Source organism: Triturus cristatus, chromosome 1_2 (assembly GCF_964204655.1).
Source record: "Triturus cristatus chromosome 1_2, aTriCri1.1, whole genome shotgun sequence".
Classification (NCBI taxonomy): Eukaryota; Metazoa; Chordata; class Amphibia; order Caudata; family Salamandridae; genus Triturus; species Triturus cristatus.
In genome coordinates, this window is record NC_140580.1 from 147,741,212 (window position 1) to 147,766,554 (window position 25,343).

Sequence of the window (25,343 nt, forward strand, 5' to 3'; positions counted from 1 at the left end):
TCCGAGATAACGAGAGGTGCACTGGGAGGAAAAATAAATATTCTTTATTTTATAGAAGACCCCTCACTCACCAACCTAGTTGGTGACATGCTTCATCATCGGGGTCCCACCCGGAGGGCCGAGTGCCATCCGGGTGTGCTACGACACCTGACTACAGTGGAGCTGGTATTTCTTTGTGTTGGTGCAAGTTCTAGAAGTGGTTTAAAAATTGGTCAAGTTTAACTCTTTATCAAAAATATTCTTTAATCATGGAGCAACTGAACAATGTTAAAAATAAATTGGAGATACCATATCAGGTTAAATTGACCTGTGGTATCGAGCAACAATATGTGAAGTGAAAAGAACGTGAAATTGGTCTACATGTTTCAACCTTAGTGGAAAAAATCTCCAGGTTTTCTTCAGGACCGATGGTACTAACCAGGGTGGTCTACACACGCTAAGGTGTACCCTGCCCTTGGTTAGATTAAAAAGTTCCTACTATAATTACAGTTGGAATGTGCCTGTGGAGGAAAAGAAAAACAATATATACACAACTTGTATGTTATGTAAACTACTGTCAATTCAGGCTCCTCTCAATCACCAATCTGTAATGCTATGTCGTGATTGTGAGTAGCTAGCTCAACAGTCATACTATTTACGTGAATTGGTATAACCACATTCAGTTGTGGATTAATGAAAACAATTATGGGCTGGAGCATGTGTGCTGCTGTATTTTGTTTTCGATCAAGTTAATACTGCTCTCAGCGTAGCAAAGAACAGCATTGCACACATTACAATGTATGTGCACCTTCTGGAAAAGTGGGCGGATGTCCAGTGACCTGCTACACGGAGAATCTGCGGCCGCAGATGATGTGCTCGGCTGAGCAGGTGGAGGGTTGTCTCTTAGGGCTCTAGTTGACTCTTGAGCATAAGGTACAGGATGCACTGTCTTGAAGTGTCTCAACATTGAATAAATACTAAACGAGTATTTCTTGGTGGGATCTCCTCTGGATAACACACTTCCACAAATAGTGCATGTCACCTTCGGGGCATTGACCTTCTTTTGGCCCTCTGGAAAGGTGAAGAATTTCCAGATAAAAGAGTCTTTTTGTTTGGTCTGCCTTGGTGGTACCACAAAGGTCTCCTCCTCACTCCCTGAAGTAGACTGCTGTTTTGCCATTTTCAAGTAAAATTGTACTAGAATAGCTGTTCAGCTCCTTGTCCCAGGAAATAAGAAGAAATAGTGAGGGGAGTGGGTGTGGTGTTTGAAGATTCTGGAACAGAAACTACTATGAACCAATGAAAAGTGTTGTTTCGTAATCACATGACTTGCCGTGCGCGCACGGTGCGCGCACGTATGCTCGCACGGTGCACACATGCATCAGAAATGAATTACTTTTAACCCGATTTCTAAAACATGAAAAGGAGGCAGGGAAGACACTCCCTGACCCCCTAGACCTTCTCGGGGGGTCCCTAAAGGACCTCGTAAATAAAAAAAAAAAATGTTGTTTAATAAAAAAAATTGCCGGAGCGCGCACGGTGCGCGCACCGTGAAAACCCTTTAAGAAAAAAATACATTTTAAACTGTTTATAAGTTTATAGAAGATATTAACTATGCTGTTCAACTTCATCCAAATTAAAAAAAAAAGAGCTGAGCCATTCCATATTACAGGATACAGTCAATCTATAACTATATACATAGGTAGTTTATTGTAAAATAAATATATAAAAAATATAATAATACATACATAAATTGGCATTTAAAAAACCTTACAAATTCACCAAAAAAAACATAGGTTTCACACACGTTATAGTTAGAAATTAGCATTTAAAAAACCTTGCAAATTCACTTAGAAAACCATAGGTTTCACACACGTTATAGTTAGGAATTAGCATTTAAAAAGCCTTGCAAATTCACTGTAAAAACCATAGGTTTCACACACGTTATAGTTAGGAATGAGCATTTAAAAAACCTTGCAAATTCACTGAAAAAATCATAGGTTTCACACACGTTATAGTTAGAAATTAGCATTTAAAAAACCTTGCAAATTCACTGAAAAAACCATAGGTTTCACACATGTTATAGTTAGCTGGACATTTCACTCGTACAAAACCATTGAAATTCCCCCGTTATAGTTCAGCTAACTATAACTCGCGCGACCGCAATCCACTGCTGATGACGTCACATATTACATCACTCATGACATGGTCAGTGACATCACTCATGACATCACTGATGACATCTCAAATGACATCACTGATGACATCACTGATGACATCATCCTTGTGTAAGAGTGGCAGACCTCCTCTTATCCTAATATAAACTTTGATACACACATTGAAAAATACAAACTAAAGTTTTGAAAACTATAGAGATACCAATACCAGTTAGAACAACCTATTCAGTAATTCCAAAATCTACATACGCATCCGCTCATTCATCAACACTTCTATATAGTCACTCATATATGTACTCAGTCATCATATGGACTCATACACCTATACATCCTGTTACACACCTACACTCATACATAGAGTTACTCACACACATACTCACACATGCAAATAAACATCCATTTACTTGCATATACAGCTATACACACACCACTACACTTACTTCTACAGAAACGTACACATACTTACTCTCTTAAACAATCACTTATAGAAACACATACTTATTTATACAGGAACTCTTCCAATCTCTCACTCTCATATATCCTCACTTATATACATCAATACTCACATATACTAGTTTAAAGCATATGGACTTAATCATAAAGACACTATTGAGACAGTCATTCACTCTCTTACTCACCCATACACACACTCATCGACCCATACTGTCCTGCTCACATACTGTCTTCAAAAAACATACAAACAGTGAGTCACTCATTCATGCATCTATACGCTAAGTAACATCCCCACTGAACCATACAGACACTCATACTGATACTCTAAAAACGAACTAATAACCCATATACACACTCATGTAGCTACTCACCAACCCATGCAGCCACTTATACACAAAGTGAGACACTGATACAGATATTTAAATATTTAAACATTACTCACTAATACTTGTATTCACTAAGATACTGTTAATAAGTCAGTTATACAATTAATTTTACCAAAAAAAACATCCATTTAGACACTTATTTACCCATTTATTCTTCCATTAACCTTTAGATATACATGTATAAAAAATATTTATTTTTCAGAAAGACACATATTCACTGGATGATGTCACCAAAGATGTCATCAGTGATGTCATTTGAGATGTCATCAGTAATGTCATGATTGATGTCACTGACCATGGCATGAGTGATGTAATATGTGACGTCATCAGCAGTGGATTGCGGTCGCGCCAGTTATAGTTAGCTGAACTAACTATAACGGGGGAATTTCAATGGTTTTGTACGAGTGAAATGACCAGCTAACTATAACATGTGTGAAACCTATGGTTTTTTCAGTGAATATATATAAATATAGCGTCACCTTCTGACATTACCCCGAGGTAATACAACCTGTACATCCCTCTAAGTACATTCCAGTACGCTGTGTTAGCAACCACAATGCCAAAATACTGATGAAAAACGTCTGCTGGTTGCAATACACACTGTAGGTACATTATCCAGGTAACTGTGAATTTGAGTCACTTAAATCTCGCATTAATGGAGGTTATGTACAAGAGGGACGAGCGCAGCATAAAATTGGTTTAAAGTCAGGTCTCCAAGTTACTCGAATAATTCACAGAGGAACACATTACAGTGAGGTTCTCAAAATTCAAACACAATGTGTTTTTTGTTTTAAATAATTGTCACAGCTTGTATTATTTTTCATTTAATATACCCTTAAGTTCCCGCAATGTTTCTATCGAACACTTGTGCATTTATTAACAATTGTGTATTTTCAGAAACAATGAAATGTTTTCCCTTTTTACCTCTTCGTTTTTTGCACAATCATGCCAATACAGCCAATTCTTCTATGTCCGTTGCTTACAAACGGTTGCTGTGACAACCAACCAGTTAATGCCTGTCATCCACCTTTGTATATATTGCTGATGTGTGAGATACCTGATGTAGTGAGCAAGGTGGTCCGCCCCCGAAACGCATTAAGGTCTTGTGGAATTATATATATATATTACCTACTGGCGGTCGCTATAGTTAGGACCTATTATCCATAGGAAAATCTTAACATTCTTTTCCCAATAACTTTGGCGTCGGTTGACGAACCTTCGCAAAATTTTCAAAACTCATGGGGCATTCCGGTCAGCTCCTATCTTAAAAGTTTTGGGGTGATTCAGCAAGCGAGAAAAAAGGGGGGTCCCAAAACGTGTTTTCTCCATGTTTATTCCCGTAGGAAACTTTAGGCACGGCTACAGCCCGAACTTCTGAACGGAATTACACCAAATTTGGTGACAATGTAGCCCTTGGTTCAGAAAGATCCCTTTTTGTTAAATGGTGTAAATCCGTTCAGTTGTTCATGAGAAATTAGAAAAAGAAAAAGTTTCAATATCTGGGCAGAGCCTAACGACACATCTCATCGTGAGATCGGATTGGCTGTCAGCACTTCATCCTGGAATTGCTGGCAGCCATCTTGGGACCAATATACATGATAGTAGCCCATTGAAATACATTGTAGTGAATCGAAGATTTGTATGGGTTACCAAAAGGAGAACTATAAAGGGTGATAACAGACTTTAGTTACATTAGAATTCATTTGTTGATGGTACAATACTAATTTCAGGACTTGTGGTGTGTTCTAAGGTGATTTTACCCTGTGAAAAACCTTCTGCTGGGATATCATGAATCATGTTTGAGAGAACACTGAAGCTAAAATGAGAGCATATTTTCTGTAAATTCACATTATCTTTCTCAGTCATGTGAGAATGAAGTCTGTCATTGTCAGTAAATCATGTACATCCTTTGTGTTCTACTGCAGCTTCCCAGAGTGTTCTAAAGAACAACTAGAGCACTAACAACCTTACTTATGACAAAAGTATGGCACACCTGAAGCCATCTTGATTGGAATAAACTGGTAACACTTATAGCATTTAATTTAAAAAGGAACAAAATGATGGGGTTCATTTTGTCATAGAAGTTATGGTTAGTGCTGTAGAAAGAAAAATTAGGACATGTTTCAAGTGTGACCTCAAATATCTTCCTGTTATATTTCAACAGGAGCAGCCTGTCAGTCAATGCCTTTGTGTTCTACTGCAGCTTCCCAGAGTGTTCTAAAGACCAACTAGAGAGCTAACAGTCTTACTTATGACAAAATTATGGCACACCTGAAGCCATCTTGATTGGAATAAACTGGTAACACTTAAAACATTTAATTTAAAAAGGAACAAAATGAGGGGGTTCATTTTGCCATAGAAATTATGATTAGTGCTGTAGAAAGAAAAATTAGGACATGTTTTAAGTGAGATCTCAAATATCTTCCTGTTATATTTCAACAGGAACAGCCTGTCAGTTGATGCCTTTGTGTTCTACTGCAGCTTCCCAGAGTGTTTTTAGGAACAACTAGAGAGCTAACAGTCTTACTTATGACAAAATGATGGCACACCTGAAGCCATCTTAATTGGAATAGACTGTTAACACTTGAAACATTTAATTTAAAAAGGAACAAAATGAGGGGGTTCATTTTGCCATAGAAATGATGGTTAGTGCTGCAGAAAGAAAATTTAGGGCATGTTTTAAGTGAGATCTCAAATCCTCTTCTATTTCATTAGAAAATTCTAACATGCAGACTGAAACAATCACTTTCAATACCAGCAGTAGACTTCCAGTTAACTCCCTGGTGAGCAGTAGCTTTACTACAATGATCTAATGAACAACTAGAGTGCTAACCTTCTGAATTTATGGAAAATGTGAAACACATCTGAATGCCTTCTTGATGGAATCAAAGTAAAAAACTGAAAGCATTTCCTACTGAGGAGAAAGCAGTAAATGAGGACATTAGGAAACTTCATAACAAATGATTCTCCCAAGATGGCCACCAGAGAAAAAAAAGCCCAAATGTAGCACACATATCATTCAGATGTAGCCCGCATATAGCCCAATGACAGAAGTGTGCAAAATACTTTTTATTTTTAGTTTTTCTGCAGTTTTATATAGTGCATACTGGTCAGGTATTGGAGCGTTACATCTTACTTGGACCCCTTATTGTGTATTTTGCACTAACTACATGAGATTGATCTTGCGAAACATTGAACTTTACGATTCTGTTAACCTGAAGTTGCCCTGTACCGGACTTTGTAACACCCGTTTTTACCTACTGGTTTTAATTAATTCTCACTGTATTGTATTAGGAAAGAGGATTTACTGTTTTTATGTACACTTTTATGATCTATGTTTCTAAATCAGATCGAATAAAGTTTAATGAGTTCTATGGCAGGATGGAGACGAGGATTATGCATATCTTTTCTCACTTTATTTGCATAGCAGTTCAAAGAAAACGTAGCACAACAATCATTAAACAAAAGACTACACAACCCATGAACCATTAGGGGGGTAGTCTCCAAGGCAACTATAGTCCAATCATATCACAGTCCATCGTATATAATATCGTGCCGTCCCTTCTGCTTTATCTTTCTTCACTGCTCGTCAGTTAAGTGCATACCCTACATTCTTGGCTTAATCTGACATTGTTGCTGTTTGTATAGCGGTTTCTTGTGCACGTTATTAGCATTATTGCCTTGGTATTGTTTCATATTCCCTGTGCAGCAGGCTCTTGCCCGAGAGCATTCTCCCCCTCGCAGTTTCTCCCACTGTGCGCTCTGCGCACGGTGATATCCTGTCAGGCGCGTCTGGTCCGAGCGAGGCAACTCCGTCGAGCGCTCCCGCTGGTCTTTACGCGCGTTTGGGAATCCGGTCACTCCTTTAGTGTCCTCTTGATTCACGACCAACCCTCGCCTAATTTTGACACCGCTACGCGGTGATTTACCCACATGGCCACGTTAGTGACCAGCACCACCTGACCATGTCATGAGTGATGTAATATGTGACGTCATCAGCAGTGCATTGCGGGCGCGCAAGTTATAGTTAGCTGAACTAACTATAACGGGGGAATTTCTATGGTTTTGTACGAGTGAAATGTCCAACTAACTATAACGCCCCTGAAACCTATGGTTTTGTCAGTGAATATATATATATCCAAGAAGTTAACAAATGGTGGGAGAAAACAACGTTAGAAAAATATATTGAATTCAAAAGAATTCCCAGAGGCTTGAGAATCCTCATCATGCCCACCCTCAATGACTTGGATGCTGACTTAATCAAACAATGGCAAACCGACACCAATGAATGCTCATTTAGACTAATGGCCACCTTGATTGCCCACGCTGAAAGGAAGTTAGCCACGATTGCCATAACCATTAAAGAATTGGAGACAGAGTTGAACCAAATCCCTTCTGATGAGGAAATTACCAAACTAATTGAATCAATGGAAAAGAAAGTCAATAAACATGAGGATGATGTGGAAAAACGTAAAGCTAATAAATTTAACAGGGACAGACTGGACTACACATATGGCCGAATTTATACTTTTGACAGAAAATATGACACATTGAGAAATCGTGTAGTCATGGACAAATACAGTGGACAAGAAACTCCTGCGTCAGAAGAGAGCTCTGAATTAAGCTCAGCTGAGGAGGATCAAATTACCTCTAGTCTGGATTTTTCCGGGGAAATGCGCCTCATGCAGATGACAACGCGACAAAGAGGACGCGGCCAAGGACCATTACGGGGGAGAGGACGACCACAACCCCGAAACGGAGAACCAGGAGAGGCGGTCAGACCCAAAAGAGGAAGAGGAAGAGCAAAAAGAAATTAAAATCACAAAATCTCAACTTGATTGTTAATCTCTCCAATAAAATTCTCAATAAAGCACAAACCTCACTGCTTAACAAGGGCTTATCCTTCTGTCCCAATAAAGACATGGATCTAGCCAACATACGCATTGACTTGTACAAATTTTGCCGCAAAATCAAACTCAAGAAATATTTTGAAGAGAGACCTTCCCAACCATCTTCTACACTCCCACCAAGCCAACCCACTCAACCCTTGAGTATTAAAGACATTCCAGCATTAAGAACAGCTACCTTATTACAAACTGAATCTTCTACACAAGTTGGTGCTAGCAGTCTTCCTTCCATGTCTGACCTACAATATTGTCAAGACACAGGCCTTGAAACCAACAGAGCAGGAAATAGTGGTTTCAAAAACCGATCAACCTTCTGCCCACAACTTCCTCCCGGCAATAAAATCGATCTCTTTCAGGAAATTATGGTGGAGGAGATTGCCCTACGTCATCGAACAAAAAGTTCAAAACTACAACTAAATATAAGAATAAGAGCAAGACATGGAACCTCACTTTTGAAGAACACAATGCATTAAAAGAACTACGCAATGATCAAAACATCATTATCAAAGCCTCTGACAAAGGCGGTAACATTGTTATTCAAAATTGTGAGGATTACATCAAAGAAGCTGCTAGACAACTTAACAATACGGATCATTATGAGAAATTAACAAAGAATCCAATCAAGAATTGGACAGAGGAATATCATTTGAAACTCTTGGCTTGGAGAGAGAGAGAACTTATTGATTTGGAAGAATATTTATACTTAAAAACAAAACATCCTATCACGGCAACTATTTATTTCTTACCAAAGATCCACAAGTCAACCATTAATCCACCAGGCAGACCCATTGTCAGCTCCATTGGCTCTCTATTAGAATCTACATCTCGGTTTATTGACATCTTCTTAATGAATTATGTTACAGCCCTCCCATCATACTTGAGGGACACAATGGACTTTTTCAAAAAATTGATCAACTACAGTGGAAAGAAAACTACATCATGGCCTCCATTGATGTTTCTTCACTTTACACTTCCATCCGCCACCCTGATGGAATTGCAGCAGTAAAAGGATTCCTCGATACCAGAGCAATTTGCTTTTTGGAACATTCTGAGATGTTGATTGAAATGCTGACATACTGTTTGACACATAACGTCTTCCTGTTTAGAGGAGAACTGTTCCTACAAAAACAAGGGACCGCGATGGGCACATCCTTCGCTCCAACTTATGCCAATCTCCTCATGGCAACATGGGAAACTGAAGTCTTAAAAGACGATCGCGCAAAAAACATCAAATTCTGGTCAAGATATATTGATGACCTGTTCATCATTTGGGAAGGCGATACAGAGCTCTTTACAAACTTTCTGGATTCTCTCAACACCAACAGATACCAATTGACCTTTACATTTACAACTAGCACCACCAACATTGGATTTCTGGATGTCAAAGTATTTATACTGAATGGCAAATTCTGTACCAAAATGCACAGAAAACCCACGGCCAGCAACAGCATTCTTCATGCTAACAGTGGACATCCAGCTAAACTTAAATGGAGTATCCCCTACGGGGAAATGTTAAGAGCCAGAAGGAATTGCTCAGAAATCTCAGATTTCAGCCTACAATTAGATGAGATGAGTCAACGTTTTCTACAACGAGGCTATCCCTTGGATGTAATCCTGACTGCAAGAAACAGAGTCACAAACAAAAACAGAAATGAATTACTCCAAGTAGGCCGGAACAAAGAGGACACTGCTACCATAACGAGACTCATAGTTGATTTCAACAATCAAAGTAATGAATTCCCAAAAACCATATCCAAATATTGGGAAGTACTGCTGCTTGATGAAACCCTTAAGAAAATTCTGCCTCCCGGTCCAAGAATTACTTATCGAAAAACTGCCTCTCTGGGAGACATTCTCACACACAGTCATTTTGAAATTAAACCGCAAATTACCACGTCTTGGTTAACCACACCGGGATTCTGGAAATGCTCAAAATGCAAGGCGTGTGAACAGGGTAAAAACATCACTTCTTATCAATTACAGAATGGCCACCATGAAAAGATTCAAGACCATATCACATGTGAATCAAAATATGCAATTTACAGATTGGAATGCCCATGTCAGAAATACTATATTGGCAGCACAATCAATAAACTTAAACTCCGCATCCTACAATATCTGCGTGCAATCAAGAATAAGGACTTCACATATCCCATGGCTAAACATTTTTTTGACTTCCACTCAAGTGACAGTAATCAGCTTAAGTACTCTGGCATCAAAATTGTCCGACAGAAAGAAAGGGGTGGAAACCGTATTCTTGAGCTAAGAAGAGCAGAGTCGAGAATGATTTTACTAATGGGTACAGAAAACCCATTAGGACATAACTTGGATGCCGAACTGCATGTGCACCTTTGAAAATTCTGAACTGACCACTTATGATGGGCTCCTTCCTGTTTTCCCCTCTTTGGACTTGTATATTATTTCCAGTGTTGATCTAAAATTGCAAATCGTTAATTGTTTTCACGGTATCTCTCTTTACTTATCCCTCCTTTGATTATTGCTGACATAGACATATGAATTGATATTGCAATAGTTGGAATTTGTCTTTAAATGATTCTAGGTTGGTAACATTATGAATTCTTGACAACTAATTAATTTTGTCCACTGACACACATACTTTATGAGAAAACTCCCTTCAGAAAATCATTCGTGTTTGGTAAAAAATTATGATGACTCACTATGTGAACAATCAATTGTTAGCAGGACTTCATTATTTATAATTGCCTCAATCTAATTGACTCCCTCACAGTCTAAAGGTACTTTACCGCGATTGTGATTTTTTTCTAATTCCAAATTATTTTATATTAATTGCAATAATCCTTCAAAATTATTTAATTTATCAGCAATTACCATGGAGGATGAATTATTGTGGTTCTCTTTGATCTAAAACTTTATTTACCTTGAAATAACATACCTTGATCGACGATGTAATTCACGTCCAGTATGTTTTCACTTTCTACTATTTTTTGTAAATGGTTTCTTTAAAAGACACTCTGGACATTAGGACTCTATGGTCCAGTTGAAGGCTGAGTGCCGAAACGCGTCGACCGTCCTTTTGTGCGTGTTCCTGATGTTAATTTGCTGAATAAACACTAATCAAGTGTTCTCTGTGGTGCCGTGCTTTCCTTTGTTGCGACGAACCCCAGGATTGAGGGAGAAGCGAGAGAGAAGTTTGTTCATATATATATATATATATATATATATATATATATATATATATAGCAAGATTCGTCTCCAACTTCCACGTCTCCTCGGAAAGACGAACACAGACCCAAAATCAGTGCAGAAGTTTTTATTTCATATCACCCAGCACTGCCGCCATTACGCGTTTCGGCCTGCAAAGAGGCCTTGATCACATGACATGCGAGGACGACATTCACAGTTTTAAAGTGCTAGTGTATAGTCACGTGGTACACAGTGATTGAGTCATCATAGACATAGAAACAATAAAAGAAACGGTAATGAATCGCTATTCACTTATGACATAATGCCAAATTTTTTAGACCAAGCATTGAATCAAATCAAGTATTATTAGTCATCATAATAATTGGTGACGTGAAATACTCATAATGGCTTTGTGTATAGATATAGGGGTTGAATAAAATTCACCTACGTTGAGCATGACCATAGTTCAATTCACACATATACAATACATATAAATAAATAAATAAATATCAATAAATACAGGTATAAATACGCATATTTACACATCTAATCATTTAAATAAGTATATAAATATATATATAAATAACATAGTAACATGTGCAATCCTATTTATATAAAAAATAAGATAAAAGAATAAAACCCCGATGGGTAGATTCTAAAACATTAGTCATCTCTGTTTATACTTTGGTTAAAATCCAGGTATAATAGTCGTTCAATAATATACACAAATCCTTCACAAAATTTTCACGAATGATATAAAGTGCTAGTGCTATGGCCTAAACATATTTATATATCACCTTCTGGCGGTCGCCATCAGATAGTTAAGTTTGGGACCAATTTTTTGTCATAGAGGAAGCACTTTAATATACACACACACACACACACATCAAAATATATATATATATGTATCTAAAATCTAAATATATATATATACACATATATGTATATATACGTTAAAATGAACTTAAATAAATGAATAAATATAGAAATAACTTATAAATAAATATTTTTTGTTAAAAAGTAGGACAAATACTAACAATAATTAGCTAATTTTAAAAACATAAAAAACACTTTATTAAAACTCGCATTATTTAAAAATGTTATGAAAGTGAATAACAATATACAGTTACAGTAAAAATGTACTGTCAAATAAAATCACAAAAACATATTAAAAATAAAAATAAAAAACAACAAACATGTAAATAAAACTTAACCATTGAAAAATATTGTTAGACAAAAAAACACAACATTCAATAAAATAGATATCTCTTCAACAAAAAAGTAAAATATATTTTACATTCTAAATCCAAAGTAATAAACATAAAACAATGGGAAATATAAGAAAAAATGTAAATCCATTAACATAAAAACTAAACCAAAAACATAAATAAAACAACGTTAACATTTCAAATTCAAACAATAAATGGTAAAATATGGTTAAATATGAAGGAATATAATGTATTCCCACTTCAACCTAAAAAGCAATATGGAAATTGTTCCACTTTAGATCTTTAAAATGTACAAGTCCAACTCCTACCCAAGCTACAGAAAGGACTTTAATGGGGTAAGATTACTTTTCCCACACCAATCAACCTGACATCCTTGGCTTGGTATTCGCCCAAACCTTTTGGCTTCACTCCCTGATATTTGTTGAATCAATTTTTATTGGAATTAGGACTCTCTGCACTTTTACCCCTGCTAACCCGGCTAAAGTGCTTGTGCGTGCTTCCTAAAACATGCTAAAACTGGCCTACACCTAATTGGCACACTTAATTTACTCAAGTCCCTAGTAAATGTTACTACCAGTACCTAAAACAGGTAAATTAAATGCAGCATCACTCATTGTGAATTCCACTAAGGAAGTCCTGTAAAACATGTTTCAGGCCTTCCCCAGCAACCTGTTGTTCAGTTTTAAACTGCCACTTTAACCTGGGAAAATATCACTTTGACCTGGCAAAATAATCCTTTTGCCAGGCCTAAATCTTCCTTTTTAATACTGATAAATCACCCCTAAGGCAGGCCCTTAAAGCTCATAGGGCTGGGTGCATGGTATTTAAGAAGTAGGACATGTGGGTTTGTTTTACATGTCCTGCCAGTGAAAAACTCCTAAAGTAATTTTTCACTGTTGCAAGGCCTAGTTCTCTCCTTGACTAACACTGAGTCGCCTTATTACATTTAATAAGTATTAACTTCAGATTAGGAGCAGATTGAAATATACTGTTTAAACTCAAATGAATTGTAATGTAAACTCCTCTTTAATGGTGAAATTGTAAGTTACAATTTTGAAAATGCCTGTTTTAGAAAGTTGACGTTTTCTTGTACCAACCAACTGCACCTTTCTGCCATTGTCTTGGGTCACATGACTGTGAATGACCTGCTATTGGGAGTTGTGTATTCCTCCCAGAGACAAAGGAAACCGTGGTATGAGGGTAGAGGTTTTTCCTGACAGTATGGCTCGGGTTAATTGCCCTCTGCCCTGATTACATTTCAAAGGGCTCTGTCTTTAGCACACACAAAGGAACCTGAGACCAGCCCTGCCCAGCCTTTTGTCACCTCAGACAGTTTAAACTGGGACCAGAGGAAAGGAAAGAACTGACCAGAACCAGCATTAGGGTTTGGTCAGAAAATTCCCCCTCACAAAGTCTGACAGAGATATAAAGAGAAGACCTTCGCAACCACTCATCAGAACCCTCCTGCACCTGTGGAAGATTCAGAAGAAGTACTGCCCTGCTGCTGGATTAACTGGCTTGCTTTTGGAGCTATTTTTAACTAAGTTCTACTGATTGGTTTTTGTTTGAATTGGTTTCATTTTATTTGATTAAAATGTATTCTATTTTTCTAAATTTGTTTGAGACTTTTTTGGGTTCTGTTTTAAATTTATTGCAGTGTGTGTGCTGCATAAATACTTTACACATAGTCTCTAAATTAAGCCTGATTGCTTTTGTGCTAAGCTACCACAGGGTTAAACACAGGTTAATTTAGTGACTTCTGTGGTTCACCCTGATTATTTGAGTATGTATTCCACCCCTCTCAACCAATAGCTCAATACCTTACACTAGTCAAAACAAGGGATAGTGTTGGACTTTTGGGGTGGGGAGTGTAAGGCTTAATATTCCCACTCCAATCAAAGCAACACTGATAAAAATATTGAACTTTGGAGGAGTTAGATTTACTATTTTCCCTTCAACCTAAGCAATACTAGGGAAGGAGTTGGACTCTGGAGTGGTCCGATTTACTATTCTGGCTCCAATCTAAGCAACATTCCCGAAAGCATAGGACTTTGGAGTGGTGAGATTTTCTATTCCCACTCCAACCTAACCAACAACAGGGAAAATGTTGGATATTGAAGGGGTCAGATCTAGTATTCCCACTGCAACCATTTCCAACATCAAAGATGATGGCTATGATATTACTGATTTATCTGTATCCTAGACCAATCTTGATGATTACTTCGATATTCAGATTCCCTTTCACGTATTGCTATTATAATGCAAAGGACGGTTTTTCTAATCCATTTTTCAAATTTCTTTGAAATTCTGTGTTTTTTAAAACTCTTGCAACGCAGGTGAATTGTGCACACTTTATGTGCAATTGTGGGACTGTACTTCTCTTAAACAGAATATTTTCCTTATTTATACCTCCTTAAAATCATTATGAACGAGTTTATTTTTTACAGTGTCCCCACTGGGAATGTCCAAACCATTAAACATAGATCATCATTCAGTGTATCAACAAAAAAATGCACAATGGACATACGGAGATGGCTCAATTCAGTTTTAAAGAGATGGTTGTGTTTCAATCAGTCTCTTCAGTCACTTTCTCCACTTGATGATTGGTGAAAATCCGTGTAAATTTAAATTTAAGCCACAATCCAAGTTTCTATGGTCTTAATTTGAAAATAAAACTTCCACCTTTCATTTAACCAATACTACAGTGATTTGGGGCTGTGCCTTCTGTACAGTTTTGTGCCTGGTCTTCATATACCACCGTGTGCAGCTCCTCCCCTTAGCCATCTCAGGCATCGTTCACATTGACATACTTTATGTTTCGCTTTGTGGAGATTTATCTGAGAATTCTGTCAGTGATGCTAATGTTTGTGTGCTTCAAATAATGTGACACGGCACTCTATTCTGGATACATATATATGGACCATGTCTGTTACAACCTCTGTACAATGATGCAACTCTTTAAGACAATACACTTAACAGGAGAATCACTTGGTAATTACAATTGAAACTTAGTAAAATACCTGCAATAATTATGCTTGCCGATGCCATGCTCCTCCATCCTAGGCCTATGTGCACTGAACATTTCTTGCACGAGCCGGTGGGAGTCCCATGGAAGGCAGGTTTGGTTTTTCTCAGTCCAGCTGACCTTGCCTCTATACCGAGAACCATTTCCTTCGAGACACTGGTTAGCCCCTGAAATACAGGAAGCCATTTTCTTAATTTCACAAGCATTATGCATTGTAGGCTCAATCAGTCAGTCAGTAACTTTATTTCGGCAATTGCAGCCATAAAATTGCCACATGCATACAGTACAATACAGACATGATAAAACATTCAGATTTACAATAGCAATCTTCAGCGACATATATATATTTTTCTTTAAAAGTCCAGACTTCCTACTACTCTGAGGGATGAGAGAAATCCACAAAAGTGCAAATGCGTACAGTATGAAAGATTAATAACCATTGTACAAAAGCTGGTGCCTAGGATTGATAAAGTTGGCCCGATCCCCAGCTATCGAATCACAGCCACAAAAAGTGTCAGTGCCTAAAGTGCATAGAGACCGGAATTTGGTTACAAATTCCCAAAGATTAGTTCAATTCAGACCAACCTGTGCAAATTAGAGAGTAAGGTTAAGAGAACAATAAAAAACAGCAAAAATTATAACTAAGAACTATATCAGCAAAAGTCTATACCGTAAAATTTAACAACATGACCCATCATGCAGGTACAGTTCTAAAATTAGCTCAGATCTGAACTAATAAATAGATACATATTTAAAAACATTTAAAACTGTTAAAATACAGAAGAGATCCATCTGTTACATGGCCAGTGCGTACCTCCTACTAATCCACATTTTCCCAGAAATGTATCAAGAGCACAGACAATTAGCATGCTAGAATCAGATTTTAGAATACATAGCGCATCACTGTGCCAAGCTGTCTACAAACAGGAGCTATCCACCTGATGGTACCTAGGACATGCAACTAGCGGTACCTAGGACATGCAAAAAAAATGTGACTGATAGACGCGGCTGCAAGAGAGCAGCCAGGACAGAGCTGGGATGTGGAAGAGGGCTGGCACCATGAGGAAATAAAGGTGTTCACAGGAAGGGAACCAAATCTAAATTGCATGTAGAGTTTCCTATCCTGGGGATTTGCAATAACCTCCAGATATTGCTCAAAGGTGCCTTCCAGCTTAAACTCCATAAAATCAAGTGTCAAGCGACCCCCGGATGGATGGGAAATATGGGACTGCGCCACCCAGTCCCAATAATATTTCTTAACCTGAACTTTGCTTGGAAGAGAATCTTAAGTATTAGTGTCCCATGTACCTTCCATCCCTAAAGTGGACATCAGAGATTTCACCTTGGTCAGACAGACAATTTTCTTATGGCAGTCCAACGCATAGACCTCGTCCAGAGCAGCAACGTGTGGGTGTAACTCAGGGGTGGTTTTTAGATGTAAACAAAAAAGCAGAGGGAATTACTGTGCTTTCTGTACAGTCGAGAATCTACCCACATCTAGTCTCATCTGTAGCAGGGGGGTACTCTGTAAGAGAGAACAAAGTGATCTCAGGAATTTGTTTTCAGTCACAAGGAGTGCATCCAATTTTTTGAACCGCCAGAGTTCCGCCCCATAGAAAGCTACTCCCAATGTTTTGTGATCGTAAATGCATAGGGGAGCAGCTATTGGCTTACTCAATGAGATTTTGTACTCTTTGATCAGAGCCCCTGAGATACGCCTTAGCTGGAGGTTCTGCCTCTTAACATGATGTCTCCAGGTAAGGTTGTCAGAGAGAGTGACACCCAGATAACTAAAAGTGCTCACTCTCTTAAGTGGTTTCTCCTCTAGGAACAACTTCTCCTTAAACGATCTGTGAGGATTAATCATTAGGAGTTTAGTCTTTGCGGTGTTTATCTCAAGGCCTCTTAGTGTGCAAAAAGACTCAAAATGTTTTAGAAGGGATTGCAGGCCACTCTGGGTATTAGAAACTCTCAGAGTGTTGTCTGCAAAGAGTAAGGTCGTCATCTTAACCCCACCCCCCAGGGTCTGTGCATCAGCTGGGCTCTCAGCATGATTCTGGACAACTCCATTGATGAAGAGTGAGAAGAGAGTGGGGGCCATTACGCACCCTTGTCGGACTCCTCTGTCTACTCTAAACAGGTCAGACAATCGAACTTGGTTACCCCATTGAACCCTTGCGTAGTTGTTCTCATGCAGGCGAATGGTCAATGCTAAAATTTCAGAAGGGATGGCCGTTTCCTTCAAGACACACCAAATTTTGTGTCTGGAAATGAGGTTGACAGCAGACCGTAGATCAATAAAAGCTACGAATAAGCTGCCCTGAGAGATTGTCACAGTTTTCCAAGCTAATAATAGGAAGTGAAAAAACCTGATCAACAGTGCTCACTTTCTGTCTGAACCCGGCTTGAAAGGGGGACAGAATGTTGTTCTCACCTATCCACGTTTGGATTTTCATAAAAAGTGCTCGGGCAAAGACCTTTGGGGCACTGTGGATCAGGCTAATGGGTCTGTAATTCGAGGGCAGTGAGCGATCACCCTTCTTGAACACTAGGATTACCTCAGCCCCTCTCCATGAGGCTGGAATTGGGGAGCCAGCGGTTCTTCCGCTGGCCAGGGCCAGGATATACAATGACCAGTTGTTGATGTTACTAAGAAATACATCGCCAGGGATGGCATCCAGCCCGGGGGCTTTAGATCTAATAATTGCGTTAATAAAGGTTCTTATTTCAGCTAGGGAGAAGAACCATCAATCTGAGTACAATCATAAACAAATGTTGGGTCTTCGTTGGCATAGTCAGGCTCTCCAGTATAAAGTGACGAGAAGTGGCGATGCCATGCCTCGACAGCAATATTATTGTCAGGTGACTGGGACCTCTTTCCATCTCCCCTAGTTACTAGAAGTTAAAAACGTTGTGTATCATTTTTGGCACAAGCATCACTGATCAGTGACCAACATTCCATTTCCCAATGCTTTTTGTCCTTAAGAATCGCTTTCTTATAGATTTGCCTAGTTTCCCTCACTAGAATCACATTATTTGATCGCATTGCAGTGGCCAGTTTGGTGCTAAGATCCCTACACTCTTGTGTAAACCAAGCAAACTGTGGATTTGAGCTTTTTGTCCCACCCTGTGAGCGTCATTGGATTTTAAAATAAGGAGCCAACAAGTTAAAAAAGTTGGTGTGACAGTCAGCAATCTTGAGGAAATTACCCAGGGGTTCTAGCAGAGTAAGCATCTGTCTAATGCTAGCCTCCAAGTCGGTGTTAATTAAGTCTAACTTCTCTGGGTCCATTGCTACACATGCCCATTTAAGACGCCTATTATCATTGGTGGAATAAACCACCCTGATGGCGAGAGTAGTATCTGAGGAGTTTAAGAGTTTGGCCCAAGGAGAGATTAGAGTAATCTCGAGGGGATTTTGGATTGCTGTCCGTAGTAGAGCCTACCACCATGTCAATAACTTTGGGCCATAGTCTTAGGTCCAGCAAAAAATAATCAATTTGGCTCATGTTGGTGCTCCGGTTAAAAGTATTTGCTCCTGACTCATCAGAGTTGGTTCGCCCATTTGTAGCCCTCAAGCCAAATTCGAGGGTTATTGTATTAAGCTGCAGTGCCGTGTGGGACCATTTTTTGATGGGAGTAAGGTCCAAAGGGGGAATAAGCCATAACTCCTCCTCCCTACTTCCACATAAATCCAAGTGGTTCGAAGGTGACATTGAAGTCACCTGTGACTATTAATGGCAATTGGGTATCTCTAGCATCTAGAAAGTTCTCCAACTCCTGACGAGTGGATTATGTGGCTCCCGCTTTCGTCCCTCTAGTGTACACATTAAAATGATCCACCAACAACCCATCCTCTACCCTTATCTGGACCGCTAGTATATCTGGGTTGTTGGTCTTGAGTTCTTTGACAGAGCAGTCAAGGTCGATTTTAATTAAAATCAATAAACCCCCAGCTGGACGGCCGAATTTGTTAGTGATCGCCGAGCCATGGAATGTGATGTACCCAGGGGTAAAGATAGGGGAAGGAGACCACATTTCTTGTAGAATACAGATGTTGTGCTTTTCTACATATTGGGTCCAATGGGCAAGTCCGGCTTTTGATCTCACCCCGGCAACATTCCATGATGGATGTATGACGTTACAACGCATACATTTACATCGCGGTACATTACATCACGGTTTTTACAACGCAAGTCGTTACAACGACTTGCGTTGGAGGGCGCTGGACTTAGGAGTAGTATAATTTACTATTCCAACTCCAGTCTACGTACAGTAGGGAAGGTGTTGGATAGTAAATTATACTATTCCTTGTTCTAGAGCGCCATCTAGCGCAAGTCGTTGTAACAACTTGCGTTGTAAAAACCGCGTTGTAATGGCATGTCAATGTAATCCCCGCGTTGCAAACGATGTTTCCCTTCCATGACAGTAGGGTGAGTTTTGTTGCATGGTCTCTAATACTTATAGCAAAGGGATTTTCACCCTCTCCCATATCCCCTTCCTGGGATCCAGTCCGGTGTCCCGAGGGACTGCCCCCCCCCCACTGTGGCCACTGGATGCGGCCAAGCACCATTCACCGGCCACAGTGCGAAGTGTCAAGGCTGGAGGTAAGGTTGAAGCATCAGGGTAGGGGTTCTCAGGAAGATGAGAAATTAGGTTTGAAGGTTGTAGTGTGGAGCCTGGTGACGGATTTTGATGTGCAAGTCTATCATTTATATCAAGAAGCGAATCAGGGCTCTGCTGCTGTACCAGGCTGTGGGTAATTGGCAACAGTGAGCGCATCAATGGGCGATATTTCATCTGTAACCCCCGTAAAAGTTGAAGGAATGAACCTAGCTTCCAGTGCGATTAAGTCATGGGCAAGGTTCGCATCACTTAAGAGCAGCTCTATACAGTCTGTCTGGGAATTCCATTTATTTTTTTGGCCCCATTGATGTCCTTTCTGATTATTGAACTACACCCCCCTCACATGATGTATCCAGTGTATACATTTATTGATAAGAGAGTCTTCATTTTTGTGATTCATGAGTGACGACACTCTAGGAACGTTGGTCAGTAAAATGCTCCTGGAGGGCCCTTGCGGTGTGACTCGCCTACCAAGTAAGACTTGATGGGAGCGATCATCGATGGGGGGTGGTATTAGGGTGCCGCTAGTTGGTAACAGGCAGACATTATTCGCATAGGGAGTAATATTCCTAGGCATAGGGTCAGAGGGATTCTTGCGAGTGGGGTTTACAGCCAATTCTGGAGTAGGAACAGTCGGGCTATCAAGAGTAGTAGTGCGGGTCAAAGATTTTACTGGAGGCTGCTTTGATGGATGGGCTTCAATCAACACCTTTGTTTATTAACAATTTGATTTAATCTGTTAGCTCTTGAACTGCCTTTTTCAAAAAGTCTCCTTCGAACCTCAGATCAACTATAATCTTCAGCTTATCCTGATCCTTCAGGATCTGGTCAGTAGTGGCAAGCTTGCATGAAGACCATGCTGGAGTGCCTGGAGGACCTAGGTCGACTCTCAATTCCTGCCCTCCCTCATCTAAGCTGTGAGACTCACCTAGCCCCATCCCCACTACCACCGAGGGTCATGCATAAGCTGGAGTGGGAGAAATCTATTGGAAAGGGTGAGATCAGTAGCTAGACTTGTAACAGCTAAAACGTTACCTAGAACCTTAACAGGAAGTTTGGAACTTAGCCCCTCCTCTACCTCTTCAGCAACAGTGTTTGAAATGTGAGACACTAATGTATGGTTGGGAGAACAGTTTTTTGCACTGCATGTTTTAGGGTTTCGAAACATCAATGGTATGCGTTTTGGCTGACAAGATTTCGCGCTATTAGAGTGATTAAGTGAGCACTGGGAACAAGGGGTCGAAGGTAAATCAGCTGACGGTGTTAAAATATATTTGCACTCAACAAGAAGAAAGTCTACGCGATCAAGAATACAGTGGCCACCTGCCGACTTGCGTACTTTATTGGTTTTGTTAGATTTCGGTTGCACCCCTCCATTCCCATTTTCGAAGTCCTTGGATTTCCTTTTCCCCATGGTGATTCGTGGGACTATATTTATTACAAATCTAGAGTGCTGCCAAATTTACTCCCCCGAATTCTTCTTGCTAGAAAAAACTATTATACCCAGCATATAGTCTAGCGATCACAATTGCAATAAACAGCAGGAGCTATTGAGTCTGGCAGTCGTTTGTGTGTCGCTACACCCGCTTAATGAGAGGTCAACCCTAAACGGTTTCTGTGATAAAACAGAAGCGTGAGTCAGTAAGCAGGCACCAAACAATTCAAATAAGCCAAGAGGCGAAGACCAGATGCCCAACTGAGTATGGCAGCCAGGAAGGGCAAAAGTCAAAGTCAGGATAGATTGTAACTCACGGTTTGGATGCCCACGGATCAAAGGGGGTGGGGCCCTGCCCTGCCTCTTCCTGACAATGATGGGCAAGGATGGGCCCGCCCTTGGCGCGCAGCGGGGCTCCTGAGTTGGCTGGAGTCCTCACCCAGCTGTTTGCTGTGTGGAGTACCGCGCAGTGGGGCTCCTGAGTTGGCAATAAGCACCTCCTGGCGCGAAAGCGGTGACGTGGCTGCAGCCGCTTTCCTGGGCTGCCTGGGGGCTGGAGTCCTCACCCAGCTGCTTGGTGTGGGGAGTCCCGTGCAGCAGGGCTCCTGAGCTGGCAATAAGCACCTCCTGGCGCGAAAGCGGTGACATGGCTGCGGCCATTTCCCTGTGCTGCCCGGGGGCTGGAGTCCTCACCCGGCTGTTTGCTGTGTGGAGACACTTAAGCAACTCTTATTCATCTTGCCTGGAGGTGATCTTTGTAAAGCAGATAATAACACTCAGGAAGAGCCTGCTGGTAAAACTGAACCTTTTCAAATTTTGCGGTCTATAGAATGAATAATTCCTTTTGAATCCTTCATTTTGTCTACTTTTGTGACTCTATGACTGACCAACAGGAGCATCATACATATACCTGAACTATTGCTGAAAACCATTATTTTAGCATATTAATCAGTTCTTCCTGGTCAGTGGCCGGTGTTCTGATTTTTATCTTCATCTGGGGCTATGAACAAAACTTGGAGTTGATGTTGATGTCAAACTCATGACCTGAAAGCTATTTTGGTTGGTCATCAATAGCCAAAGCCAAATGTTTCCAAATATCTCATTAGGGGTGTCAAGGGGTAAAGTTTGCTCACACCTGTTGCTCAATTTAACACCAGGCAATTGTTACAAAGCCAAAGAAGTGATCTTAGAAGAAAACAAAGAAAATATGCAATTGCAACTGTGCAGGAAGCACTGCATGAAACCAAATAGACCTGCTTACCTGCCTTGAGAATTCCCATCGGTTGTAAGGCCATCCATGGGATTGAAACAGGAATGTGAAGTGTTATTGGGTAGAATACTCAATGCCCCTCAATGAAGAGCTGACATCATAGACTATGTCACTGTAAAGTTTAATGTATGTGTTGGCATTTTACATAGCGAAGACCTTGCTAAGAAGCAAGGGGAAACAGCCTTTACAAAGCGCCTCAAACCACACTGTCTGGACCACGAATGCTTCTTTATAATGCAGTTCTTTATCACGCAAGTTGATCACTGTCCTGTGACAGCCAAATGCGGGTAGGTCCCGCGTGAACCGGATACTTCAGTGAAGTTCCTTCAATTGCTAAATCAACGATCATCTTGGCCAGTCCTGGTTGGCAAAAGACACACAATGTCAGAATAATCCTTCAAATAAGGTGCCTCTTCTTCCAGAAGCTAGACAATGTTTAACCCCTTTCACTCAGCACACAATTGGACTACTTTCTGGGTCCAGACTCTAGGGGATATGACTTTTTGAGCATTACCTATCAGTAGTAGATACAATTTAGGTCCTGATGAAATGCCTAGATCCTATTGGACAGTATAGGGCATTCCTCTAGGCTGAAGTGGGAATAATTTCCCCCCTTTAGTCCACGACTCACTAGTCGATATTTTAACGCATAGCACAAAAACCCAGTGAATAAAATTACCTTTGGAGACTCTTGTAGCTATTTTTAGATCACACTCACTTCACCCCACTTCTACTCACTACACATAAGTTCTCTCATAACACCCTTAGCTTCACGGCGGCATCCATAAAAGAACTCCAGCAAAGAGCCCCTTCGTGGGACCCATTGGGCATTGAAGCATGGCCCAAAGAGGAGCTGTCCTATGATGAAGCATGACACCCCTCAGGGTGTGTGAGGAAACTTGCTCCTTATTGGAGCTATGCCAGTGCTAGTACACACTATTATTTCAATGCCTGGTAGATAAACACTTTCCTCTTTCCATCTCTCTTTTCCCCCTTCCCCCTCATAGGAACAGCACACTCCATTGTTAAGCATCATTGGTAGGGGCCTGTATGCTGGACTTTCTAAGCCCCTGTCCCTCCTCGTGATATTCATATATTATAAATACAAATGAGGATGGCTGAAGGTGGATTTTTTCTTCATAGGATGGGAGGTAATCCTATGTAGAACATAATTTAGGCTGATGAATGACATTGTGGTCTTTGATGGAGCCCCCAATGGTCAGCACTAATCGATTACTGTCATTTCAAACAAACACATCTAATGGTGTTTGTTTAAACACGCGGGGGCACGCACGAATAAGTGCATAACTGCAAGGGGCTCATAACTAAGCCCATTAGTAGCGCCGGGTGTGGGCTGACGAGCTGCTGAAACAAGGGCATTTTGAAACTTCCGCCAAAATTTCTTTAGCATACACTTCTGACCTGCACGATACCGGGTCCCTTGCGCCCCTTGACATCTATAGGACTAGTAACAGCCACATACCGTCAACTAATACCTCTCAATTGAACCACTGGAAGGGCTTTCCAAGCAACGTGAGATCACTGCCCAAACACGCATTAGAAATTTGGGACCTACTTATGTCTGACTTACCCGATGTGGGTTTCCTGACGGAAACCTGGTTGAAACCCTTCAGTGGTCCAGACATCAAGCTTGCTATCCCTGATGGCTACAGTATCCAGCGCCTCGACAGGCCGCTGAAAACCGGGGGGGGGGGGGGGTTGCAATTCTCCACAACGATCATGTAAAAGTCTCTATTTTAGACCAACGCTCTAATGCCCAAATTGAAATTTTGATCTTTAAAATGGGAATGGGCACCCATGACTTCTGGAAAGGGGCTTTGGTTTATCGCCCCCCTGGTCCTATAAAGGACTTTTCCTCTCAATTAATGGAACTAATAGCCCCCCATGTGATTGCGGCAGGGAATTTCCTATTATTAGGAGATTTTAATATACATAGCGAAAATCTCTCGCTGCCTGAATATCAGCTTTTATCTCGGACCTATCCACACTGCACCTTAATAAAAAAAATGAGGGCCCCACACACACAGCCGGCCATACTATAGATGTTGTTTTTTCTAACTCTGACCGGCTTGTTTGTAAAACTCCTCGCCCGCTGTGCTGGACTGATCATGCTCTGATCAACTTCCAAGTGCAGTATCCCCGTACGTCTCCTACTATGAGAGCACATACTCAATTCTCCTACAGACAATGGTCAAAAATTAATCCGGAGTCTTTTTCATTAGCCTTCTCTCCTCCAAGGTTCCCCCCAACCAATAACACCGAAGATATTCTTACCCTTTTTAATTCCACTGTGTTAACGGCCATAGATTCAATTGCCCCTGTAAAAATATGTTCTAAAGCCCCTAGGAACAATCTGGTGGTGTGGTTCACCCCAGATTTGCGTATAATGAAAAGCCAATGCAAGAATCTTGAAAGAAAGTGGCGGCGCACTCATTTGGACACCGACAAAGCACATTTTAGAACTGGGCTAACGCTCTACCATAAAGGAATCAAACAAGCCCGCCGAACATATATAGCTGAGCAATTAAGGCTAGCAGGTAATGCGCCGAAAACTCTTCACCAAATTTTGCAAGACTTCACCTGCCCGAAAGCTTGCAACCTGCATAACATACATTCTCAGTTGCTCTGTAATAAAATCGGCTCTTTTTTCACTCAAAAAATTGATTCCAT

The 25,343-nt window shown here is 40.4% G+C and overlaps 1 protein-coding gene across 2 annotated transcripts in view; it reads right to left on the reverse strand.

The window, feature by feature from the left end:
• The window catches only part of HABP2 (hyaluronan binding protein 2), a 227,122-nt gene that overhangs the window by 61,141 nt on the left and 140,638 nt on the right, over positions 1-25,343 (reverse strand). For both annotated transcript variants that reach the window (XM_085603357.1, XM_085603356.1), the window contains exon 8: positions 15,317-15,488. In XM_085603357.1, the coding sequence (XP_085459483.1) occupies positions 15,317-15,488 (172 nt within the window). The remainder of the gene's footprint in view (positions 1-15,316; positions 15,489-25,343) is intronic.